This window comes from Bubalus kerabau, chromosome 2 (genome assembly GCF_029407905.1).
Source record: "Bubalus kerabau isolate K-KA32 ecotype Philippines breed swamp buffalo chromosome 2, PCC_UOA_SB_1v2, whole genome shotgun sequence".
Taxonomy (NCBI): domain Eukaryota; kingdom Metazoa; phylum Chordata; class Mammalia; order Artiodactyla; family Bovidae; genus Bubalus; species Bubalus kerabau.
The window spans coordinates 100,050,663-100,077,358 of record NC_073625.1 but is presented as its reverse complement, the minus strand read 5'-3'; the positions used below and the strand labels follow the sequence as shown (position 1 = coordinate 100,077,358).

The 26,696-nt window shown below is 38.8% G+C and overlaps 2 protein-coding genes across 3 annotated transcripts in view; both read right to left on the bottom strand.

Annotated features, from left to right (window-relative positions):
* Positions 1 to 3,663: 3,663 nt before the first annotated feature.
* Positions 3,664 to 5,622, bottom strand: LOC129643500 (T-complex protein 1 subunit delta-like). Its single transcript, XM_055568116.1, has one exon. The coding sequence runs from the start codon at positions 5,493 to 5,495 to the stop codon at positions 3,858 to 3,860; it is 1,638 nt and encodes a 545-aa protein (XP_055424091.1). The 5' UTR covers positions 5,496 to 5,622; the 3' UTR covers positions 3,664 to 3,857.
* A 2,765-nt stretch (positions 5,623 to 8,387) lies between these two features.
* LOC129643499 (T-cell receptor-associated transmembrane adapter 1) overlaps positions 8,388 to 26,696 on the bottom strand; it is a 49,906-nt gene continuing 31,597 nt past the window's right edge. Inside the window, exons 4-6 of one of the 2 annotated variants that reach the window (XM_055568115.1) lie at positions 18,944 to 19,005; positions 16,799 to 16,884; positions 8,388 to 10,433 (exon numbers count right to left, since the gene is read on the bottom strand). In XM_055568115.1, coding sequence (XP_055424090.1) covers positions 10,155 to 10,433; positions 16,799 to 16,884; positions 18,944 to 19,005 — 427 coding nt within the window. In that variant the 3' untranslated portion in view covers positions 8,388 to 10,154. Of the gene's footprint in view, positions 10,434 to 16,798; positions 16,885 to 17,508; positions 17,759 to 18,943; positions 19,006 to 26,696 lie in introns of those variants that run through there. The other variant, XR_008710337.1, reaches the window with a different exon arrangement.

The window sequence follows — 26,696 nt, the reverse complement described above, 5'->3', positions numbered from 1 at the left end:
CCTTCCAATGAACACCCAGGACTGATTTCCTTTAGGATGGACTGGCTGGATCTCCTTGCAGTCCAAGGGACTCTCAAGAGTCTTCTCCAACACCACAGTTCAAAAGCATCAATTCTTCAGCACTCAGCTTTCTTTATAGTCCAACTCTCACATCCATACATGACCACTGGAAAAACCATAGCCTTGACTAGACGAACCTTTGTTGACAAAGTAATGTCTCTGTTTTTTAATATGCTGTCTAGTTTGGTCATAACTTTCCTTCCAAGGAGTAAGCGTCTTTTAATTTCATGGCTGCAATCACCATCTGCAGTGATTTTGGAGCCCCAAAAAATAAAGTCAGGCACTGTTTCCACTGTTTCTCTATCTGTTTGCCATGAAGTGATGGGACCAGATGCCATGATCTTCATTTTCTGAATGTTGAGCTTTAAGCCAACTTTTTGACTTCCTCTTTCACTTTCATCAAGAGGCTCTTTAGTTCTTCTTCACTTTCTGCCATAAGAGTGGTGTCATCTGCATATCTGAGGTTATCGATCTTTCTCCTGGCAATCTTGATTCCAGCTTGTGCTTCCTCCAGCCCAACGTTTCTCATGATGTACTCTGCATTGAAGTTAAATAAGCAGGGTGACAATATACAGCCTTGACGTACTCCTTTTCCTATTTGGAACCAGTCTGTTGTTCCATGTCCAGTTCTAACTGTTGCTTTCTGACCTGCAAGAGTCAGTGGTGTTTGTCTTCTAAACTTGCTAGCTATACTTGTTATTGTAATTACATAAGACAACTATTATGTGTCCTAATGATATATGAGTACGGCTAGAACTTTCTGAATGATAAATAAACTTACTGTTTAGCAAAGAAAAAAAATGTGACTTGCTTAAAAATTGCTGCCAATTTAGATGTGGGTAAAGTTCCCATAAAAATCTTGGAAGAAAAGGTCTAGAGGAATTCTGTACTTTGATTTCATCACAGATGTTTCTTATTTCACTTTAAAGAAACTAAAACTGGGGCTATAGACATTATTTTATGGATAATGAGATTTATATAATAAAGATGGCATGAAATTCCTATCATAGACTTTCTTAAGAAATGGCCTTGGGCCTACATCAAAGGTTTAATAAAAGATGTTTATACATTTTAAGTTAAAATGCTGCTGCTGCTGCTGCTAAGTCGCTTCAGTCATGTCTTGTCTGACTCTGTGTGACCCCATACACTGCAGCCCACCAGGCTCCCCTGTCCCCGGGATTCTCCAGGCAAGAACACTGGAGTGGGGTGCCATTTCCTTCTCCAATGCATGAAAGTGAAAAGTGAAAGTGAAGTCACTCAGCAATGTCCGACTCCTAGCAACCCCATGGACTGTAGCCCATCAGGCTCCTCTGTCCATGGGGTTTTCCAGGCAAGAATACTGGAGTGGGGTGCCATTGCCTTCTCAAGTTAAAATGCTAATGGTACATTTTTATTACTCAACACTTGGACCAGTTTTTTAATCTACTGTCTCAATCAATTTAGATGAAAACCAAACCAAATGTCTAACTCTCAAGTTTGGTGATGGATACTGACTTGTTAAGAGAGTTAATTATATCAGAAGTGGCCAAAGATAGTACTGACTGAAACACTTATTCCATTCTTTCCATTTTGGTTTAAATAAAAATTTCTAAATGAGATAGCTTTCCACAGCCATGTTCAATATTAGACAAAACTGAGCACAAAACCAGGTGTTACCTGTAACACTGAAAATTTTTTTGCAAGTTTGTTTTGGGTTTTGTCTTTTATAGGTGTGAACATGACTTTAGCATCCAAAGTCACTGAAGTGATGACCTCTCTTTCCCCTAAAATTGGGATAGAGACTGGTAAAGGCAAGGCATTTAAAAGCAAGTGGCATTAATAAAATACTTGCCTGTGAAAACACTTTAATATGAGCCTGTTGTGGCAGATGTCTTGGTGTTTATTAAAAGCCACAAATTCTCATTTACACGGATTTATATTTAGATTCATCCTAAATTAGAGATGTTCTTAGTTTGTGAAAACTACAATAAATTTTTATTATTTTTCAACATTTCTAATACTTTTTCTTCAATTTGTCTTAGTTAACCTTTTTTACTTTTAAATATGAGAAACCCAATGTATTTAAAGTAGAGATGATTATGATTAAATAGGCAGGATGTAGGGACAATCAAGCCTTGGAGAAGGAAATGGCAGCCTACTCCAGTACTCTTGCCTGGAAAATCCCATGGAAAGAGGAACCTGGTGGGCTATAGTCCATGGGGTCACAGGAGTCGGATACGACTTGATGACTAAACCACCACGGAGCTGTTAGAAAGGACCCTGGCTCCCTACGTTCATTCAGTCTTGGCTCTGTTGTCCCAGGTAACTGCTGGCACAATGGCTACAACCATCTATGGTGTCACCTAAGACAGATCCATGACCAGAGGAAGGAGAAGTGTGGTACCTGAGAACTCATTACTCTGGAGTCAGGCTGCCTGGAATTAAATCCTGGCTCCAACACTCACTAGCTGTTTGACCCTTGACAAGTTTCTTAACCACTCTATACTGCAGAGACTTCATCTGTAAAATGAGAGATAATAGTACCTAACCCAAGAAAGTTGAATGGGTTATTTTATTTTAAGCACTTAGTAGTAACAGTGCTTGGCAATGGCAAATGGAGAAGGCAATGGCAACCCACTCCAGTACTCTTGCCTGGAAAATCCCATGGACGGAGGTGCCAGGTAGGCTGCAGTCCATGGGGTTGCTAAGAGTCGGACATGACTGAGCTGCTTCACTTCACCAGGGACAATCCAAAACTTGGGCCTAAGGTGCTTTTAACCAACTGAAGGGGTCAATTTCTCAATTTATCCAGCTCTGCACTTAGACTGCTATTTAAATTTTGAATCTATATTTGTGAAATATTGGGCAAGTTAATCTTTATCAGCCTTGGTTTTCTCATATGTAAGATTATAACAGCATCCATATTTTAGGGCATTACATGATTAAATTAGGTATGCAGGTAAGTACTTAGTCCAGGGTCTTGCCCTTAGTAAGTTCTTAATAAATAAAAGTTGTTACAATTTTCTTGATCAGAGTCTTGAATTCCGTTCTCTAGCAACAATCTTCTTGTGCTTACTCTTAGTTTCTGCCCCCTTGCAATTTTTTTTTTTTGCTACATATATGCATATTTTTATTTTTAGAAGGAATCCCAATTAACACAACAGTAGTTCTTAGAAAAAGGGATAAGAATGAGAAAAACTTTCATTTTTCACTCTTTCTGTACTGTTAACTTTTCAAACAGCATATGTATTACTGAAAATGGGGGGTTATCAGGGTGATGAGCATATTGGGCCAATTTTCCTTCTCAATACTTCTATCAATAAACACAAAACTGGAGACTTCCCTGGCAGTCCAGTGTTTAAGATTCTTTGCTGCCCATACAGGGAGTGTGGGTTTGATCCCTGGTCGGGGAAGTAAGATCCCACATGCCATGCAGCCAAAAAAGAGAAAAACAACAAAAAACCACAACCTAACACAAAACTTACGAGTACCCAGCATTAAGTCCTTCAGAATTTGACAGGCAAATGTTAACTCCTTTTTTCTCTCCTCACAGATTTCTAAAGTCAATCAGAAATAACAGAATTTAGGAGAGAGTGGGAATAATGCAGACTATAGAGCAATAAATTATTCTGCTTTTTGAAACCATGTGTTTAATATTTTCATTAAACTGTGTCAATACAATTTCAAGCAAATGCCAACTGGAAGACCAGGCCCAGAAATTCATAACAATCTTCCAAACAAGGAATGCCAAGGTGCTCTTCCACTCCAGCTGCACCATTAGTGGCCATGATGGTGCCAGTCAGACAGTGTTAACCAGATTACAGAGTGTTTACCACATCATCAATCTTCAGAATGCTCCGGACAGTTTCAGTTGCTAGAGTCAGTGCACTGACTAAAACCAACAGAGGCTGAACAACCAGTTCCTCCAGTATGTTGGAAATACCACCCTTTCGGACATTAATGCCTGTAGTTTTTTCTCCCTGAGCATGCCAGTTTCTTAGTCCTGTTACAGTAGAAATAGGATTCAGGCCAGCGTTTTCAGCTAGTGTAGATGGAATGACTTCCATAGCATCTGCAAAAGCACGAATGCAGTAGGATTCCATACCACTCAATGTTCGTGAGTATTCAGTTAACCGTAGGGCCAACTCTATTTCTGGAGCACCACCTCCTGCAATAAGAGCTCTCTTCTTCACTAAACAGTGAATAACACAGAGAGCATCATGGATAGAGCGCTCAGCTTCTTCTATCACCAATTTGTTAGAACCACGAACAACAATTGTAACTGTTTTTCCAGGGCTTGCACAGCCTGTAATCTTGATCAGTTTGCCAGAACCATTTAAGCTGACCTCCTCAGCTAACTCAGCAGATCCCAGCATGTCAGCAGTGAACTGGTCAACATGAGCAACTGGTTTGGTTCCAATCGTCTTACAAATGAATTCAATGTCTTCACTTTCAATATCCTTTACCACCATAATCTTCATTTTGTTCAGGAAATGTAATGCAAGATCACTAAGAGCATCTCTTAGAATAGACTTCTGTATGAGAAGAACATTACATCCTGTTTTTTTAATTTGCTTCACTAAATTTAGAATATAAGCTCTCTCTTCTCTTAGCACTCGATCCGTTTGAACATAGTCAGAAACCACTATTTGATTGTCCATATCTGTTTTGGGAGCAGATAAGCAGAACTGAATAAGCCCAATCTTAGCCTTTTCAACTCTGGTTATGCCAGAATTTGCTACCTTTTGAGTAAGAACCAGACCTTCCACCAACTCACAATCATCAATTGTCCCACCAAGCTTCTTAACTATTTTAATATCTCTAAGATCTACACTAGTAGCTGTGGCTGGGTCAATCGCTTTCATCACTGCATCTACACTCATCGGAGAAAGGAGACTTGAATACTGAGACACAACCTTTGAGTTCAATGAAGTGGCCGCACTATTTAACAAAGTTTCTCTGTCACTCAGTTCCACAGGTAGAGACATGTCAGTCAAGATTTCAATGCCCTTTTCCAAAGCCTTCTGGAATGACTCAGAAATGATGGTGGGATGAATCCCTTTCTCAAGAAGCTTGGTACAGGAATCCAAGAGAGAGCCAGCAATAATGACCACTGATGTGGTGCCATCTCCTGCTTCTATATCCTGAGCCTTGGACAGCTCCACCAGCATTCTGGCTGCTGGATGTAACACCTGCATTTGTTTCAGAATGGTGGCACCATCATTTGTAATGGTCACATCACCTTTTCCATCTTGAATCATTTTATCCATTCCTTTTGGTCCGAGGCTTGTTCTAATGGCATCAGCAACAGCTTTGGCTGCGGAGATGTTGCTGAAGTGGATTTGGGCCGGCTTATCGCGGTCCTGATAGGCGCTCTTCCTGTGGCCGCCTGCAGCCCCGGCAGCCCCGACAGCCCCAGCGGGCGGCCCGGTCCGGGGTGCTACGTTCTCGGGCATGGCAACCTTGGATGGGTCTGCGTTAGCTTGGGAAGGACGGATGGACGCGGATTGAGGCTGACCAGGGACCAACCGTAAGCGCCCACCGCCTTCACGAACCTTCCAGCTGCCCCCTTGCAATTATGCCTTGTTTACCAAGCACCAAATTCTCTTTAATAGCATCCTGTTGGCTCTGCCCCCAATGATAGTGCATCTTCTACACCAATCTATAGATTAGACAGCTATCTTGATTCAGGTACCCACTTCAGATACAGTCAGCCATGACTTAGTAGAAGCTGTGAGTCGGCAGGGTGGCTTCTTCGAAGAGGTTAAAGGAACACAAGCATCATTATTAGTGCATCTATTGAATTTGTCTTATTATCTTCTGTAAATTTTAATGTTCTTGTTTTTCACTGTCTTAATATAAATTATCAATTCGTTTTATCAAATGAAGGCAAACCCTCAGAGATTTAAATATATGTCAAAACTAATCATACTGCCTTTAATCTGCTAGAAATAAATCCTTTAATACCAAAGGAAAATGAGTTACTACTCCTACTCTTGAGATTTGAGTTGAACTTTTTGGAACCTTAAGACATTTTCAATGAAAATCTTAAGACTGTGGAATTCATCTGTTTTTTGAGTCAAAATGTTCTGTTTTCTTTACATTTTTTCAGCTGAAATGTGAAAATTTATAATGATATGCAATACTAAAATAACAGATTTATAACTAATAATCCAGCCATGAAAATAAAATGGGATCATAAAATACTGATATAATCTAGAAGCTGTCCTAAAAAGAAGAAAACAAGAACAGATGGGACAAATAAACATATCGAAAGTGTTGTTTTGAACCCAATAATATCAATAACTGCACTAAATGAAAATAAAACCCCAATTAAATGATAGATTTTCAGACTGGATTTTTTAAAAAAGCAAAACTATATGTGGCCCACAATAAGTGCACTTTAAGTATACAAGATATAACTAGGTTGAAAAGATATGAAAAGATATGTCATGCTAACATTAATCAAAAGAGCTAAAATAATAATATTAAAATTAGACACAGTAGATTGCAGAGAAAACAATACTACCAAGGACAAAGATGGTTATATCATAGTGATGAAGATTAAATTCATCTCAAACTAATGCTCTGAACATGTATGCCCTAATAATAGTAGAGCTTTAAAAAACATGAAACGATAACCGACAGACTGGTACAGAGAAATAGACAAAAGTACAAATACAGTCAGATTTCAACAATCTCCTCTCAATAATTGATAGAACACAGAGGCAAAATCAGTGAGGATATGCATGTGTGTGCATGCTCACTCACTTCAGTTGTGTCCAACTGTTTGCCACCCCACAGTCTATAGCCCACCAGGCTCCTCTGTCCACAAGATTCTCCCAGCAAGTATACTAGAGCGGGATGCCATGGCCTCCTCCAGGGGATCTTCCTGACCCAGGGAGGAACCCACGTCTCCTGTGTCTTCTGCGTTGGCAGGGGGATTCTTTACCACCAGGGCCACCTGGAAGACTTGAAAAACTCTATCAACCAAATTGACCTAATTGACACTTACAGAACACTCTATCAACAATAGAATACACATTTTTCTAGTGCACACCATTATCCACCAAGATAGACTATATTCTGACAGTAAAGCCACAATAAATATAAAAAGATTCAAGTCATATGTTCTATGACCACAGTAGAATTAATTTAGGAGTCAACAACAGAAATATCTGGAAAATTCTCAAATATTTGGAAACTATAAAATACATTTATAAGTAACCCATTGCTTAAAGAAGAAATCAAAAGGGAAATTGAAAGTATTTGAAATGAATGAGTATGAAAACATCAAAATTTGTGGGATATAGCAAAACAGTATTTTAGAAAGGGGAAATTTATGAGACTGACTACTTTAGATAAGAAAAGTTTTATATTAATGACCTCAGTTTCCACCTTAAAATGTTTTTTTAAAAAAGAAAAATGAAACATAAAATAGGCAGAAGAAAGGATATAATATATATCAGAGGGTAAGTCAATGAAACAGAAAATATAAAAACAACAGGAAATTGAACAATAACTTTTTCAGGGTATCAAAATTAACAAACCTCTGCTGCTAAGTTGGGAGAAGGCAATGGCACCCTACTCCAGTACTCTTGCCTGGAAAATCCCATGGACGGAGGAGCCTGGTAGGCTGCAGTCCATGGGGTTGCGAAGAGTCGGACACGACTGAGCGACTTCACTTTCACTTTTCACTTCTGTGCGACCCCATAGACGGCAGCCCACCGGGCTCCCCCGTCCCTGGGATTCTCCAGGCAAGAACACTGGAGTGGGTTGCGATTGCCTTCTCCAATGCATGAAAGTGAAAAGTGAAAGTGTCCAACTCTTCGCGACCCCACGGACTGCAGGCTACCAGGCTCCTCCGCCCATGGGATTTTCCAGGCAAGAGTACTGGAGTGCGTTGCCATTGCGGGTAAAAATAAGCAAATTATCAGTATAAAAGAAAAGTCACTACAAATTCTACAGATATTAAAAGAATAATAGAGAGTATTTGAACAACTTAATGCCAATAAATTTAACAAATTCCTCAAAAGACACATTCACCAAGATCACACAATAAGAAATAGGTAACTTAAAGAGCCTTATATTTATTAAAGAATTTAAATTTGTAGCTAAAAATCTTCCTAATGGGCATCAGATATATCTGGTACACAAAACTTTAAAATATTTTAGAATTCAAATAATATAAACCAGAGGCAAAAAATTCAAATATTTCTAGATGCCAGGTAAATAATACAAGTGAATCTTGTGGAATAGTTACAGGAAAAAATAGCTGCCGTAAACACAATCTAACTTTATTTTTATTGAACCATGGTAATATATAAACATTTAACAACATAAACATGATAGCAAAAATTTTATTTTAAATTAAACATTAAACACAAAGTCAATATGTATTATTAACTTCATTTTGGTTCTTTGGAATCAGAAACCTGACTTCTTCTGACCTTAGATATTAATATTTTTTGCCTTTTCTATGGCATTGTGGACAACTTGAAAAATTTTATAATCAGCATTTATTTTTCTACAGATTCATAATGGAAAATAATTACTGATAGAAGTAGGCACTTCCAAATAAGGATAGAAGTTTTACACAAAATGTGCTCTTTCTTCCTCTTTTTATGTGGGTGGTTCCTTCTCATTGTTCAGTTCTCAGAATTAAGATTTCCTTCAGAGATGCCCTCTCACTGTTATTATCTCTCATTATTTTTTCTTAATAGTATTTTTTTTTTTTTACTAGTAGCTACACTTTTCTTTAACCTAATACTCATCTTCTATTAAATGGGTGCAGAGCCTGTTTCCATCGTCATTGTATAACTTATGATATCAACAGCCAAGGGAGCTCCACAGGTAATTGAAGAGTCACTAAAATCTTCTAAGCTCTGGTCAGAGGGCAGGAGCAATAGCTGTCAAGTATAATGTTTTTGTTCAGTGATTTCGACCAAATTGTCTACTCCAAATGGAGTGAAATAGAAAGCATTTTAGAAAAAAAATTTTTGGAGAACGATTTAAGAGTGCTTATTAGCGTTTAAACAGGGCACACACTTTGACCTAACTCTTAGCCTTTCAGAAATATAATCTATAGAGACTTACACAATGCACACCTTTTAAATCAGCAATCCTTTTCCTAGACATTTGGCCACAAGAAGTCAGAAAAGTACCAAACATGTGCAAAGATGGATTCTCATTAAAATGTTATTTGTAAAAGCAAAAAAAACCCAGAGATTGGAAATGAGCTAAATGTACTTCAAAATTATTTAAGTTTTGGTACAATCATCAGTGAAATACTATGCAGTCATTAAATTAAAATTATTAACTATAGTTAGTTATAGTTAAAAATAACAGTGGAAAGAAATTTATGATATATTAAGTGAAAAAAGCTTAAATAATAAGTGTACAATCATCATTCCCCCTTTTTCTTTTTTGTTAAAAAAAAAAAAAAACTACTGGGCCTATACCTATATATATGGGTATATGTATGGTCATGCTGAGAAAAATATCTAAAAGAATATATAGAAAGTTGATCACTGCAATTATCTCTGGCTAGTGGAATGTCTAAATTATTTTTTATACTATTTGTTGTTATAAGGAGTATGCATTAATTTTATTTCTAGAACTAAAATTTCCATTTGTGGAAAATATTAAGAAGCTTATCCCTCTACCCTTAGCAATAAGTTTAAATGCCTCCCATGCCTTTCAATTAGAAATTTTCTCCAATTATGGGATATTTCACATTCAGAAAGGAGAACTTTAAAAAAAAATTGACTTCTTTCAACATGATCAAGAACATATGCTTAAAACCTTTTTTCGGGGGAGGTTTACGTCACTGAGTATTGTTGTGAAGTTTGAGGCTACATTTGAGGCTTCTATCAGGATCAATCTGCAAACTTGATTTTATTTACATTTTACTACATGGGTTTTTTTTTTTTAAGTGAATTCAAATAACTAAATAGCTAATTTGTATGGTATTCCATTTGGTGTGCATAACATAACCTCTGGATAAAAGGTAAGCGACCATCCCACCAACAGACAATCAGATCATCACCAGGACAAGTCATGCTGTGTCAAATGGGTCTTCATTTCTTTGACAAACACATCCAGTAAGAGCCAGTTCACTGAGCTAGATCATAATCTAGCGAGTGTAAACTTTCTTTCTGTGCACGGATCAATCCAAACAGCCTGATGGGATCATCATGAATGTTTTCCTCTATTGCCTCGCTTTCTGGTGGGTAACTGTCCACCAAAGTGGTCTTAGAAAGGCTGATATTCTTTGCATGCATCTGCCCCTCTTCATCCTTGTCTGACAAATGAGTTTTCTGTTTCCTGGGCTTTCTTCGCTTCCCCTCATTATTGTGCTCTAATGAGGCATAGCATACCCTTACTGCAGTTTCCTAAAAGAGAAACACATGGTAAGTTTTCACTGTTAGCCATTCTTTAACTGACCTCTGCGAAACTCTGCTGCTGCTGCTACTGCTAAGTCACTTCAGTCGTGTCCGACTCTGTGTGACCCCATAGACGGCAGCCCACCAGGCTCCCCCATCCCTGGGATTCTCTAGGCAAGAATACTGGAGTGGGTTGCCATTTCCTTCTCCAATGCATGAAAGTGAAAAGTCAAAGTGAAGTCGCTCAGTCGTGTCTGACTCTTAGCAACCCCATGGATGGCAGCCCAGCAGGCTCCTCCGTCCATGGGATTTTCCAGGTAAGAGTACTGGAGTGGGGTGCCATTGCCCTCTCCACTGGGAAACTCTAAAGCCTACCAAAAACACACAAGTTTGTTTTCTGGTCTTCACGGCCTTATTTGCCAAATTTGTCAATCAGAGTGATAACTACAAATAGTAAATTCAAAATTTTGGAGTGGAAAATGCTTAAAAGAAAACAGTTTTCTTTATTATACTCAGAATACACATGAACTTTTTAGATGGATTTTTTTAACCAGTTTCTCCCCCTGCATTCACCTCAGGGAGTGCCTGCCCTGTATTTCACCTACCAAGTAACAATACTCTGATTTGTTAAACTGGGAACAAAGCATGACAGGAAGGAATATAACCAGATATGCTTTACATATGTTTAATAATTGCTTATTTGATACCCACAAAAGTCTCTGCTTTCTCTACATTTGAGACTCAGAAGTATAAGGTTAACAGGGTTTATTTGTATGACTGGGGCTTCCCTGATGGCTCAGTCAGTAAAGAAGATACTTGCAATACAGGAGACCCAGCTTTGATTCCTGGGTTGGGAAGATCCCCTGGAGAAGGGAATGACAACCCACTTCAGTATTCTTGCCTGGGAAATCCCATGGACAGAGGAACCTGGCAGGCTATAGACTATGGGCTTGCAATGGTTGGACATGGCTTGGCAACTAAATAACCAACAACCATTTATATGACCAGCATTTGGCGAGAGTTGCATTTCCCATTTTCCCCTATTACTTCCTTCCTGCCTACCTGTCCCCAGATCCTCTTTGAGCTCATTTAGGTTGGTCTTGGATTCATTTGCATCCAAGAAAGCCTGGCAGTCCTCTCTGGCCTAAAGCTGGGTCAGCACTAGATTAAGAAGGGCAGGAGACTAGAGAAAGTTGCAGAAAGCAATAAGCCCGAAGACAAGATCTTGAATTTGGTGTTTGAAAGTTTTAGGATTGAATTCCAACTGTGACATTCTGATCATGGGACCCTGGGCAGTTCTTTTTTTTTTTAACTATCAATATTTTTAACCTCTTGCTATCAAATGAGAGTACCTATTTTAGAATGTTGGGTGGTAAGATCCCCTGGAGGAGGGCAAGCAACCCATTCCAGTATTCTTGCCAGGAGAATTCCATGGATAGAGGAGCCTGGTAGGCTACAATCCATAGGATTACAATGAGTTGGACATGACTGCGGTGACTTAACACGCATCTTACAATGTTATTAGCAAATGGAGGTAATTTACAGTTGACCCTTGAACAACGTGGGAGTGAGGGATGCCAACCCCTTGAGCAGGTAAATATACATATAATTTATATGTAATTTAATATTACATATAATTTTATAGTCTGCCCTCCATATCCACAGTTCTGTACTCACAAATTCAACTAACCCCTTGCTGTATAGCTCTGTAGTATGCATCTAGTGAAAAAACCCAATGTTTTAAGTACACTGCACAGTTCAAACCTGGTTTTCGAACCAAGATAAGGTCCAAGGTATGGTGGTACTATAATTATCAGAGCTGTAGGCTAAAACTTTAGAACAGCCATTGAATAAACAAAAATAAGGGTTTACCATTCAGAGTAAGCCAAAGTTATATCAATTTGTGGGGTTTGGGGTAAAGAAGCAACATTTGGATTAACACCCCCCTGATGCATGGATTAGCTTCTCCCTGTTGGCACTTGTTTTCATGCTAAAAGTTAAAAAGTCTTATCTCCTCTACCAGGCAGGTGGATGGTTCTATTTACAACCTCTCTGGCATCTTTGGTCTGACTTTATTTCTGAAATAATTTCTGGATAATTGTAGATAGGTAATTGGTATCATTGCCATCACATCTCTATACTCTGCCAGTTAGCCCATATACTATTTTCAAATTATCTTCCTAAGGCATAACTTTTATATTTTACCATCCTGGCCCTGAAACTTTAGCCTAGAGTCTGAATTTTATAGCATAACATTCAAGGTTTCCTATGCTTATAATTCACACCTTCTATTTGATTCCCAGTACTCTCCACATAAACTCTGTATTTCAAGCAAACTGGACATTTCACTGCTTTCTTAACATAACTCATGTTTTAAGACCTGCTTTGCCTTTGCCTAGATAGAGAATATGTCAGTGAAGTTAGCAAAATTACCAAAAGGCATTCCGTAATAGAGAGGGGTGGGTAACTTTTTTAACTGTCTAGCACTTCGTGCTATTCTCTTTCTTTAATAAATTCCCCACTTTGTTTTAGGAAATTTCTTTCCTCTATCTGGTCCTGGAGAGCCTATCAATTACAATGCTGTATCCCATCTCAGCACAGGAATAAGCATTCTACCCAGGCTGGGACCAATTACACTACCCATCCTCCTGCCAACAGAAGCTGGGCCAAGAGCAGGCATACGACTTCAGCAGAGCCAGTTACATGGCCTTTTGGGGACTGAGGTATAGGTGCAGAAATAGAAAAGATATCTTTCCCTGGATTTGGGAAAAAGAAAATCTGGGTCTCCTGTGGCTTTCCCAGCCTCAATGGAAGAGCCTGTTAGTAACAGAAGATAATAAAGTCAGTAACAAAGAAATAGGGAGAAGAAATGGAGGAGCCCTCACATTCAATCATTTCAAAAATAAGACACCCTCATATCTCAGTTATATGAGCCAGTGACATCCCTTTTATGATATAGCTTGAATTGAGTTTTTGTACTTATTACTGAAAGCATTCCAAATGTTTGTCTGGTCAACAACTGGTCAACATTTATCAAGTCCTGCAGAGTTCATCGAATGTGAGTCTTGAGAAAAGACCACAAATTGTACGTGTAATGGTCATTTGTGATTTACCAAGTATTGTTTCAGTTGAATAGATGGGTGGAAAATACACGTACATTGCATGCTCATGCATGTTCAGTTGTGTCTGACTCTTTGCAACCCCATGGACTATAGTCCACCAGACTCCTCGTGCATGTAATTTTCCCAGCAAGAATGCTGGAGTGAATCACCATTTCATCCTTCAGGGGATCTTCCTGACTCAGGGATCAAACCTGTGTCTCCTGTCTCCTTCAATGGCAGGCGAATTCTTTACCACTGAGTCACTTGGGAGGCCCAGAAAATGTATAGACAGGGATAAAAAACATGTGTATCTGTGAATATAAATGGAAACTGGAGAAAAGTAAAAACCAGTTTAGGAATAAGAGACAAAAACAGGTTGAAGTAAAAGTTTTGTTTTGTGTTTTTAAATATTGCAGAGATTTGGGTATATTTGTAAGTCAATAGTACTTCATTTAAAGAAATGGAGGCAAATAATTGAAGGTGCAAGATCTTGAAAGAAGTAGAAGAAATAGTCAAGAGCCCAAGTAGGACTATTGGCTTTGGAAAGGGGAAAGGATGCTTCTGACATGGAGGGAAAGGAGGGATGGGTGAGGTTTTGATGTGAGGATAAGAGAAAAATAAGTTCACATTGATGCCCCTAAAATTTTTTAGGGAACGCTCATGAACCCATTTTGTCACCAAGTTTCCCAGTCAACTCTTCCTGGTTAATAGCAGACTTAGAGACTGAAATTGCAACTTTTGAATTGTACACATCATTTTCAAAGGACAAGGAGCTTTTTCCTGTTTCCAATATTTGATCCATAAGCTTTTTTTGCATTGCATTATGGATTCTTCACACTTTTGTAATGTAATTGACCAAAGTAACTGAGTACCATAGTAGCTAACTGGGCAGTGTTTTGATGATAACTGTCATTGTGACCCCATGGACGGTTCATAGAATTCTCCAGGCCAGAATACTAGAGTGGGTAGCTGTTCCTGTCTCCAGGGGATCTTCCCAACCCAGGGATCAAACCCAGGTCTCCCACATTGCAGGTGGATTCTTTACTAGCTGAGCCAGCAGGGAAACCCAGGAATACTGGAGTGGGTAGCCTATTCCTTCTCCAGTGGAAATCTTCTCCACCCAGGAACTGAACCACAGTCTCCTGCATTGCAGATGGATTCTTTACTGACTGAGCTACTAGGGAAGCCCTCTAATAAAATGGAATTGAGCAAATATAAGGAGATTACTTCTGGTGGGATAAATTGGGAAATTGGGATTGATCTATGCACACTGCTTACTATATGTAAAATAGATATCTAATAAGAATCTACTGTATAGCACAAGGAACTCAACCCAATACTCTGTAATGACCCATATGGGAATAGAATCTATAAAAGAGTGAATATACATATATAGCCGATTCACTTTGATGTACACCTGGATTTACACAGCATTGTAAATCAACTATACTCCAATAAAAATTAGTTTAAAAGTAGAGATTACTTCTAATTTGTACAATTAAATTTGTGAGAAGGTTAAAGACTAATTCCCTTAGAAGTGTCTTTAAATATATAATTTATAAAATAACAGACTTTTAAAGATACTTTAAGGCTCTGCACAATTTCCTCTGGAGTATAAACCAGATGCAGCATAAATAAGGCTGACCTATTTAATTTACATGTATTAAACAGCAACTTCTATTCAAACAGCAACAGAAGTCTCAGTTCTATTACAACTAAGGTGCTGCAGATCTCTGCATTTCCGGTGGTATAGTTATATTTTAACCTTTCTTTTTATTATCTTGAATTTTGCAAATCATATATAACAAGCAGTTTTTTTCATACCTGTTATCTAAAATACATTTAACAATTAATTGAATGTCACATGGAAGATTTGCCCATGAAAGAGTTACTTTACATTCTGCTTAAACCTCACCACATCTTGTTTTCATTAAAAAATTTTTAAGAATTTGATTTTTAGAAGGCTCCTATAAAGAAAAAGGAAATTCTATCTTAATGGGAAGGTTCCAAGTTTTGACCCATCTTTGGGAGGAAAATGTTTTCTGTCAAGTGGGACTAAGTTTGGATTCTGTTTCCCTACTTAGTTTCTGAGCCTCTAGGGCAAGTTTTATATCATCTCTGTCAAATGGGAATAATCATGCTGTCTCCCTCATAGGAACCTAAAATGCTAATGCCTGTAAAGCACATAAGACAAGTCTGACATATAATGACTACATAGGAAATGCTGGCCCTATGCCTGTTTCTAGGAAATAGCATGAGAGCACATAACAAAAGGGATGGGATAGAGAAAGAGAAGAAAGAACCATTATAACTGAAATTCATAACACTTCAACCACACATACACTAAGAACTATGAACAGTAGTGCTATGTCTGAGGAGGCTGAACTGATGTGGGTAGGAAAAGTATGCTGCTGCTGCTAAGTCACTTCAGTCGTGTCCAATTCTGTGCGACCCCATAGACGGCAGCCCACCAGGCTGCCCTCTCCCTGGGATTCTCCAGGCAAGAACACTGGAGTGGGTTGCTATTTCCTTCTCCAGTGCATGAAAGTGAAAAGTGAAAATGAAGTCGCTCAGTCATGTCCGACTCTTCACGACCCCATGGACTGCAGCCTACCAGGCTCCTCCGTCCATGGGATTTTCCATGCAAGAGTACTGGAGTGGGGTGCCATCGCCTTCTCCTAGGAAATGTATAAACTACTCATTTCTTCTTGGGTTTTTCTATTTCTGCTTATGCTTTAGCCCTGCCTATCCCCCATAAGCCGTGTGTAAATCTTGCCATAAGACAATAGCCATAGAGCTTGTATTAAATTTACACTCATTTTCCTTATAAAACAGAGTATGTTCTTTTATAGTTAATTTCTTTTCACTAAGGTCTTTCTCTCCCCATCCACCATCCATTCCTGACATCCGGGTCTTATGAGCATTCTGTATGTGTCACTTTTTATAATTATTTCTATGATACATGTAAGTTTTCTTTGCTCTGGAAGAAAAAAAGCTTAATTATTTAGGAAGGGAATCCACTTTTCCCTTGAAATCTACTTCGTTTGTAGTTGTACACAATTTTGAGTCTTTAAGTGTGGTCTGAAAACTATTTGCCTTCTGAGTTTTTCATTAGAGCTTAGGTGCTAGAATTTGACAGCAGTTCAGAATGCAAAATTTCTAACAGGCTGCTTCTGATGTTTATCAGAATATGCTGCCTTTATGCTCATGAAACAGGCGGTTGTGCCGTGACCTAGGCTGAATCTGGCCCATGATACAGAAAATATAATTTACCTGTGAAGGTGGGGCGTCTTGCAGTTTGTTCGCAGATCTGTCTGGTCGTGCTTTCATCTGTTCATAGCAGTCTTCATCCACTGGTTCTGGGGAGTTGAAAAGAGATTTACAATGGAAAAATTAAAAAATGCTGGCACAAATCATAATGCATGACCCAAACAACACTTTGCTATAAATGTGAAACCCTCGGGAGTCATTTGATTAGTCTATTTTTGTGGCGGTGCAAAGGTAAGGAGGTACAAACTGCTCTCTGCAGATCAGACTGTGGAGAAGCCTGTTGCCCAACAGTATTAACAATTAGACAAAAGACGGTCACTTGGATATTACTCTTCTTATACCATCGCAGGACATGACAGTCTCTGCTCAAACTACCTGTGCCCTCCTATTTAAGTATGATTACAAATGGTGCAGGTGGCATAAAGCACGGAGCACATATATTGATGATCAAAATTTGGTAATTTTTTCCATAAGAAAAATATTTTACTCAGAGGCCTTTTTAACCCTATACTATTTTTGAAAAAATATATTTTAGATTATCTTTGTTATCCCACATATCAGTGACAGGACAGTTCATCCAGGCTGCTTTGAGGGGTATACAGTGGGGTATATAATGCTGATACTAAGTTGCTGGGGGGTTTTGGCCATGTCCACCAGCCAGCAGGCATGAACCTATTTCCTTCTGTGGGGGATGCTTACTGAGTCATCCATACCTTTCTTTCCCCAGATACTCTATTTAAAAGGGAGAGGAAGGAAAGCTAATGACTTGTAGGATGGAGAATAATGTTGCAGAAATGTTGATTGCACCAATTTGACCCCATAGATGAAAAGATGTGTTTATAATACAAGGTACTTTGTAATGCTCCAACCCTTTCTGAAAAACAATGTAGAGAACTGGCCCATAATGTTTCTCAAAGATAAACCATGGGAAACATGAATTAGAATCACCCGGGAGGCTTGTTAAATAGGAGGTTCTAAGTCCTACTGTGGAATTACTAAATCAGAACCTGTAAGAGAGGCACCTGTGCTCACTGCTCATGAAGACTGCAGATATGGTGGGCTTTGAGCTACCAGGATACAAAAGAAAGTAAGTCCTCAAATAGTATAAGTGGGCACCACAATTCTGCAAAGGGAAACAGGAAGGAAAATTCTTTAATAGTCTATTCCTGAAAAATAGTTTTGATTCCTCAGAGAGCAGACGATTAAAGGATACTTTACAATGGTGGCGGGGGGTGGGGAGAGACAAAGATTATTTAAATTCTTGACTCCTATAAAATTCTGATGTGTTTAACTTGAGGAGATTTCATACTGTCTTGATATATGGAGGTTCAGATAAATTTAATTCATTACTGGGAATCTGTGTTTGAGACGCCAATCAACAGGAGTTAACCCCACCTACCCACCCTCCACCAGTCATGAATTAAGTGCTTACAGGGCAAGGATAGAGATCATTGGTAGCCCTTGTCTGACAGCTTCTCTCATCAGAGGGCTGGGATCAGATCAGATCACAGCTGTTTGTTTTGAGACATTTAGGGGTTTTTTAGTTGTGGGGGAGTGGAACGTTTCAAGGAATAAAGGATGCTGGGAATTGAAGAATACTTGTTACAAAAGAACAAAAAGTGTACAACCCATCCCTCAGTGATGGTTTGGCTCTTCTCTTTCCCTGCTTGTCATCAGTGTAACCCTATATTCGCTACTTTAAAAGAACCAGTTAAAATAAAGGAAATCAGAGAATCTGTTTTTTGTTCCAAATTATTCACTGTAGATATGCTTTTGTATACAGAGCATAAAGCACTGTTCCCCTGGGCAATCTTCTGTTCTAGAAATAGCTTTATTTCATCGAAATCTGTGTGTGTCAGAATTCATGGTAATTGAGTCTTCCGGTATTCTCACTACAAACTAGAGTGAAATAAAGAGAATATAGAAAAACAGGATGTTGATTCACACTGAATGTTGCAATACAACTTACAATATGCAGCTTTGAAAATACATGATAAATGATATGCTAAATATACTCGAATGTATGGTTACCCTTGAAATATTTAAATACGATTGTGACAAAAAATAAGCTACCTCAAATTCTCTGTGGAATTATGTGGGGGTAATTGATTTATAGGTAAATTTAATTTTTGGAAAAATAAAACTTACCTAAGGCCACATTATCTACATTACCATAAATTGGTGAGTCTTCGAGATCATACTCATCTTCCCTATAAGAAGAAAATAATTTGCCTTGTTAGAATCTACATAGTTCATATCTAATTTCTCAGCTATTTTCAGTATTGGGTAAATTATTGCACATTCTTATCCAGCCTTGACCACCCAAGGTAGATATGCAAGTGAGTCAGTAAATACAAGTGTGCATGCATGTGTGTGTCTGAATTTGAAAAGTGTATTCTGGATCTTCTTTTAGTGAATAATAGCAAATACTTATTTAACATTTACTGTGTGTCAGGAGTTACTTGAAGTGCATTATATATATTCATTCCTTTTATATTTCTCACAATAATTTAACCAGACAGGCACTGTAGCATTCCCATCTTATAGATAAGGAACCTGAGACTCAGATTGGTTATATAATATGCTGAAGGTCACAGAACCAGAAACTGGCAGAGCTGGGATTAGAACCTAGATTATCTTTGCACTAAACAAAATCACTGCAGATGGTGACTGCAGCCATGAAATTAAAAGACGCTTACTCCTTGGAAGGAGAGTTATGACCAACCTAGATAGCATATTCAAAAGCAGAGACATTACTTTGCCAACAAAGGTCCATCTAGTCAAGGCTATGGCTTTTCCAGTGGTCATGTATGAATGTCAGAGTTGGACTGTGAAGAAGGCTGAGTGCTGAAGAATTGATGCTTTTGAACTGTGGTGTTGGAGAAGACTCTTGCGAGTCCCTTAGACTGCAAGGAGATCCAACCAGTCCATCCTAAAGGAGATCAGCCCTGGGTGTTCTTTGGAAGGAATGATGCTGAAGCTGAAACTCCAGTACTTTGGCCACCTCATGCAAAGAGTTGACTCATTGGAAAAAACCCTAATGCTGGGAGGGATTAGGGGCAGGAGGAGAAGGGGATGACAGAGGATGAGATGGCTCGATGGACATGAGTTTGAGTAAACTCTGGGTGATGGACAGGGAGGTCTGGCGTGCTGCAATTCATAGGGTCGCAAAGAGTCAGACACAACTGAGCGACTGAACTGAACTGAACTGAAACTATACACTGTACTTCCTGTTTGCTTGCCAAGAATATCACTCTGACCCCTAACACTGTTTACTAAATATTGGCAGTGATTAAAAAATAAGAGGCCAGAGAAATATTGTGGACTCAGCTTGGCAGATGCAATAAAATGATTGATTACCTATTACATCCAAATACTGTGCTGTTTTACATACATTATATAAAAAAACCCAGGGAAATCCTACAGAAATATTATTTCCCACTTTTCAGATAGATTAACATATTTTCCCTAACCTTATAATATCAGCAATAAATAGCAAATGTCAAAGCTTTTCTTTATGCCAGTGCTCATTCAACCCTCAGGACAACCCCACGAGATTCATTTTTCAGAACTCCCACTTGGTGCGCATAAGGAATGTCCAAGCTATAGAGGCAAATTGTCAAAAGACATATAGTAACTGACAGTGCTAGGATTGTAATTCAAGTCTGGGCCTAAAGCTCTAAATATTATTTGCTCTTGATGTTTGATTAAATTTCCTTATTGCTTCATCTAAATAATCCTATTAGGATTACAGTAGACAACTACTATTGTCACGGGCAGTGACAATGGCCCTGGTGACCAGCTTTCACAATAGCAGGCTGGCAACAGAAGAACATTTTAGGCAGTGAGTGGCATTTCACAAAATAGTAGCAACTGCTTTAACTTTGAGATTATGTATCACCAAGAGCTGGAGGGAATTGCATCAAAAGGAAAAACTCTTATCACAAGGCATAACACCTATGTTAGTCCCATGCTTCTGAAAGAAGACAGTATACTTAAATATCAAGAATGTATCCTTAAAAAAAGATCAAACAATACCTGTATGATATTATTTGAAAAGTCCAGTTGCTGGTATGTATTTGCCTTATTTGATAACAAAGAAACTCGTCCATACCCTTTCTGTCTGTTGGTAATTCACTACAGCTTAATATTGGGATACAAAGTTAAGTCCCTGCTAATGGTTTTTCTCTGGCTATGCAGAGAATAAAATAGCAAAAGGTGAGGAATTTTTAATAAGACAATCCATCCATTTTCCCAGCACACATGAATAGCAGATACAACCTGCAAATGATAAATCATGTCCAAAAAATGAACATTTCATTCCCTATGAAGAAAATAGGACGTGATTTATAATGCAGTGGCCTGTGTCTGCAGGCAGGTCTCAAATGATTAATCATCACAAACAATCTATTATAAAGAAGCAGTCTAACCAACAAATTAATAAGTATATTTTTACTTGGCAATGCCAAATAGCTCCAGCCTATTGCAAATATCTAATAAACTTCAAGCACAAATGTTTGGCAGTGTTTATGCTGAAGACATTACTATTTAGAGAAAATTAATAAATATGCCCAGAGGCTAGTGCACCTCTGACTTTTGGGCCAGATCAGGTTCTCTATTGTTCTCAACATGTCTGAAATGATCGTCTAACCAATTAGCACATTTACTGACACTCCAAAATTTAAAATGATATTGTGATTGTGCTGTTCAGTCACTAAGTCATGCCCAGCTCTTTGTAATCCCAGGGACTGCAGCACGCCAGGCTTTCCTCTCCTTCACCATCTCCCGGAGTTTGCTCAAACTCATGTCCATTGAGTCAGTGATCAACCATCTCATCCAACCATCCAACCATCTCATCCTCTGCTGCCCTCTTCTTTTGCCTCCAATCTACATCTTTATGGTTCAGATTTTCCACTCTCACATAAATTTTCTCTAGTCTCTATTTTTAAAGTTCTTATTCATATTTTATCATTTTTATTGTGAAGTCCTTTTAAAGAAAATGCCTCATACTGTATTATTTAAGATTAAATAAGGGGGTTCAATTTTTTAAAAATTCATTACTTTTGCCTGGGTGACTTTGAACATAAATTCCTGAAGTTTAAATTTCCTGATTTAAAAAACAGAAATATTAAATTATTCCCTATGTTGTTCTTTTCAGCTTCCAAATTCTAAGACATAAATGTGGGTTTCAACATCCAAATAAAAATGAAAAACAGTTCTGGAAAACTAAATAAAACTATTTTAAGGGTCTGGAAAGTTGAAAGATTGAGCAATGTCTGTCAGACATTGGTTTTGATTAACTTTATTTGTTTAATAGATATTTGTTTGAAAGACTTCCCTGGTGGCTCAGATGGTAAAGTGTCTGCCTACAACGTGGGAGACCCAGGTTCAATCCCTGGGTCAGGAAGATCCCCTGGAAACGGAAATAGCAACCCACTCCAGTACTCTTGCCTGGAAAATCCCATGGATGGAGGTCTTGCTAGGCTACAGTCCATGGGGTTGCAAAGAGTCAAACATGACTGAGTGACTTCACTTTCTCTGAGGAGGCAGATAAAAGTTTGGGCTTTGCGCAGTGTATAAATGTTACTTAAAGCCATGAGAGAGGATGAAATTACTAATGACATGAGTGTAGATAGAGAAGAGGTTCACTAGATGAGCCCTGGGCACACTGTCATCTATGGTTCAGGAGCCAGCAAAGGAGAAGGAGCTGCAGGTAATTGAGGAAGAAAGCTAAAATGGAGGTGGGCCTCAGAGCCTGGATAAGCAAGTGTCTCAAAATTGGCACTAGTGGTAAACCCACCTGTCAGTGCAGGAGACCTAAGAGACGTGGGTTCAATCCCTGAGTCGGGAAGATCCCCTAGAGGAGGGCATGGCAACTCACTCTGGTTTTCTTGCCTGGAGAATCCCATGGACAGAGGAGCCTGGTGGGCTACCGTCCATAGAGTCACAAAGAATCAGACATGACTAAAGCAACTCAGCACACACACAAGGAGAGAATGACAATGTGTCATGCTACAGATGGACCACATGTGAGACTAGATTTGCCCCACATATTTCACAGGTGACCCTGACAAGAGCTGAGTCAGTGGATTATTGACGACAGAGAGTTGAATAGAGTAGGTTCAAGAAAGAAGAGGAAGAGAAGCCAGCAAATATGGACAGAATGTACACGGAACCTCCAAGTTTTCCTGTAAAAAGTACAGAACAATGAAGAGGTGACTACAGGCAACCTGGTATCAAGAGAGTCTGTCTTTTCTTAAAGATGTAAGATGTTACTGTCTGTTTATATACTGATGGGAATCAGACCAAAGAGACCAAAAAAAAAATGATGCAAGAGAGAAAAGGGGAAGTTCCTACAGCAATATGTTCCTGTGTATACGCTCAATAAATTTTTACTTTGATAGGGACTGTACCATGAGTATAGGTTTCCTGAACTTGGCATGAGCAAACATCAAAGATAGACACTTGATCCAGGAGAAAGACGTAAACCCTAGCAATTTTTGTATGGCTAGGGTTAGCTACGGAGAAGGCAATGGCACCCCACTCCAGTACTCTTGCCTGGAAAATCCCATGGACGGAGGAGCCTGGTAGGCTGTAGCCCAGGGGGTCTCGAAGAGTTGGACACGACTGAGCGACTTCACTTTCACTTTTCACTTCCGTGCATTGGAGAAGGAAATGGCAACCCACTCCAGTGTTCTTGCCTGGAGAATCCCTGCTGTCTATGGGGTCACACAGAGTCAGACACGACTGAAGTGACTTAGCAGCAGCAGCAAGCAGCAGGGTTAGCTAAGAACCAGTAGTGTTTCCTATGAGGAGATATGTTAATAGGATCTCAGAGATATGACATCTAATACTAAATTTTTATTTTGATCAGTGTTCAAGTGCTCTTCTAATAATGCCCACTTTTTATTTTAAATAAACTCAAACACAGAAGCTTGTATTGCCAGTGCTTTGGAGCACTTAAAGGACATTTAAAAGTGTTGTTTTTTTCTCAAAGTTTGAGAGAAGGGAGACTGGAAAGTTCTGCTATCTTGAAGAACTGTAAAGAGATGGGAAAGAAACCTAGAGCAGTGACACAGAGCTAGGCGTGCCCCAAAGACAATCAAGAAAAAGATTTTTGAAGCCTGTAAGTACATTTTGGGGGATTCTCACAAAGATTTGGGCAAGGGATGGGACTTCTTGCATTCACCCAGGGTTGGAGTTTGGATTATGGTTACTTGTACATTAAAACAAACAGAAGGCTGGAGAACATGGGGATGTTTTGGTTCCAAATGCAGCAGTGGTCACAGTGAGGGCCTTTTCTGCGTATCTACTTGGAAATCTGATGCCAGGGAAGGCTACCCAGGAGTTCCACTATCATTAGGGTGTTCAACCCTGGGAACAGGTGGAGATGACAGCTGAGACTAAAGTCTGTTCCAGGGCACCAGGTCAGTATATTCAGCAAAGAGGGGAAGTGAAGCAGGGTCCTCAACCTGCAGAGCTCTAGAAATCCAAGAGATCATTTTAGGTAGAAGAATAACTGAGATGAGATACGTTTTGTGATAAAAGCACCTTTCAATGCCATGCAGGAGGAGACCATGCAAAAGTTGCTGGAAATTTGTCCTAAGTCCTTGAGAGAGACTCTGAAAACTAAGGAGCTATAATAAGCTTAATGTAAATCTGAACTGCTTTCCTAATTATCTGAACTGCTTTCTTTGATTAAGGGGTAAATATAATCCAAATGGGTGGGTATTTTCTTAGACCTTAATTTAGACCTATAGTCAGCTTTTTTTTTTTCTTACCAGCTACTCTCTATAAGTGTAGTATTATGTTATGATTCAACTTCAGAAATGCTCATTTCCCCAAGATTAAAAACCTAGTAATTGCAAGAGTTTGATTAAAATCCAGAACTGTTTGGATCTCAAACCCATGTTATTCTCACTACATTATCCTTTTAACACAGATCATAAGACAAGAATTGTGCAGAATTACATTTAGAGGAAAAATAAAGTGCCCTGGGATATAAATACCAGGAAGCAGGTATTTAACTTTCATTAGATGTAGACACTTTGCTGTCCTTTAAGTGATCATGTTCCTGACTTACTAATGCAAGAAGAGAAGATCAGAGAGGCAAATTTCTTTTCCCTCTAGCATAGCTTCCCACTTAAACCAGTGCTGAGAAGGAGCAGGGAGACAGGGCAGCAGGGAACCCAGGGTAGGGGGAGCTTGCCTCCCTTTTCCTGGCCTCAGACCATGTAAGGAACTGTGGAAACATCCACAATTCTAGCCCTACCTAAGAAAGATACCTACCTAAGTCCTACCTAAGAAAAGTCAGTACTACCTAGGAAAAGTCAGTCCTACCTAAGAGCCTCTTGATGAAAATCAAAGAGGAGAGTGAAAAAGTTGGCTTAAAACTCAACATTCAGAAAATTAAGATCATGGCATCCAGTCCCATCACCTCATGGCAAATAGATGGAGAAACAATGGGAACAGTGACAGCCTTTATTTTGGGGGGCTCCAAAATCACTGCAGACGGTGACTGCAGTCATGAAATTAAGACGCTTGCTCCTTGGAAGAAAAGTTATGACCAACCTAGACAGCATATTAAAAAGCAGAGACATTACTCTGTCAACAAAGGTCCGTCTAATCAAAGCTATGGTTTTTTCAGTAGTCATGTATGGATGTGAGAGTTGGACTATAGAGACAGCTGAGCACTGAAGAATTGATGCTTTTGAACTGTGGTGTTGGATAAGACTTTTGAGAGTCTCTTGGACTGCAAGGAGATCCAGCCAGTCCATCCTAAAGGAAATCAGTCTTGCATATTCATTGGAAGGATTGATGCTGAAGCTGAAATTCCAATACTTTGGCCACCTGATGCGAAGAACAGACTCATTGGAGAAGACCCTGATTGATGCTGGGAAAGATTGAAGGTGGGAGGAGAAGGGGACAGAGGATGAGATGATTGGATGGCATCACCAACTCGATGGACATGAGTCTGAACAAGCTCTGGGTGTTGGTGAGGAACAGGGAAGCCTGGCGTGTTACAGTCCATGGGGTCGCAAAGAGTTGGACATGATTGAGCAACTGAACTGAAAGAAAGATAGCCCTTATTTCCACTTGCTGTTTTAATATTAATGTCTTAATGGCAGGAGATAGTTCATTTGTTTTTTTGTTTTTTCCCTGAAGCCTCCATGCTCTCCTATAAAGGTGACTTTGGCTTCCAAACTACATAATCAGAGAAATAGACAAGCTGTGAAGTACATACATAAACTTGTGAATTAATAAGATAGCCTCTTTATAGATACAATCTGCATTGTATATTCAAATTCTGCCTAAATGGAGATTTATTACAGTTGATAACAGATTATTAAATCCTTGAGGGAAGGATCCTCATCTTTTCAACTTTATATCTCTATTGTCTAACAAATGCTTATTTGTTAAATGAATATTTATTGAAGGAATGAATGTTATAAAAGAACCAGACTTTTTTTTCTGAATTTTCCCTGCAGCCAAGAGTTTGCTTGTTTTGAAATGGGTATTTTACCAATTTTCCTTTCTGATTTCTTATCATCCTAATTCAAAAACTACCAGTCCCGTCTTTGGTAGAATGATTGTGTCACATTACTTTCTATAACAATGCATCTTAACTACCTTTCAAGTGAAGAGTATAAAATCAATTGTCAGATTAAGTTCTGCATGGCTATGTAGGATTCTTTTTGTCACATTTTTTTGTTGTAACTGAATCAGCAAATCACTCTTGATATGAACCAATGTAAGTCATGTTGTAAAATATAATGTTAAAAATAATCATAAAATATAGATTTTCTTTATTGTGTGGGTCTTCCTGTAGCCCAGATCTGAATCTTCCAGAGACATTTCCACACAGAGAAGAATTTTTTAAAGGACATTTTAGAGGACAATA

Bases quoted from the DNA above. Each gene is read 5' to 3' on its own strand.
- LOC129643500 (XM_055568116.1), bottom strand. From the start codon at position 5,495: ATGCCCGAGAACGTAGCACCCCGGACCGGGCCGCCCGCTGGGGCTGTC.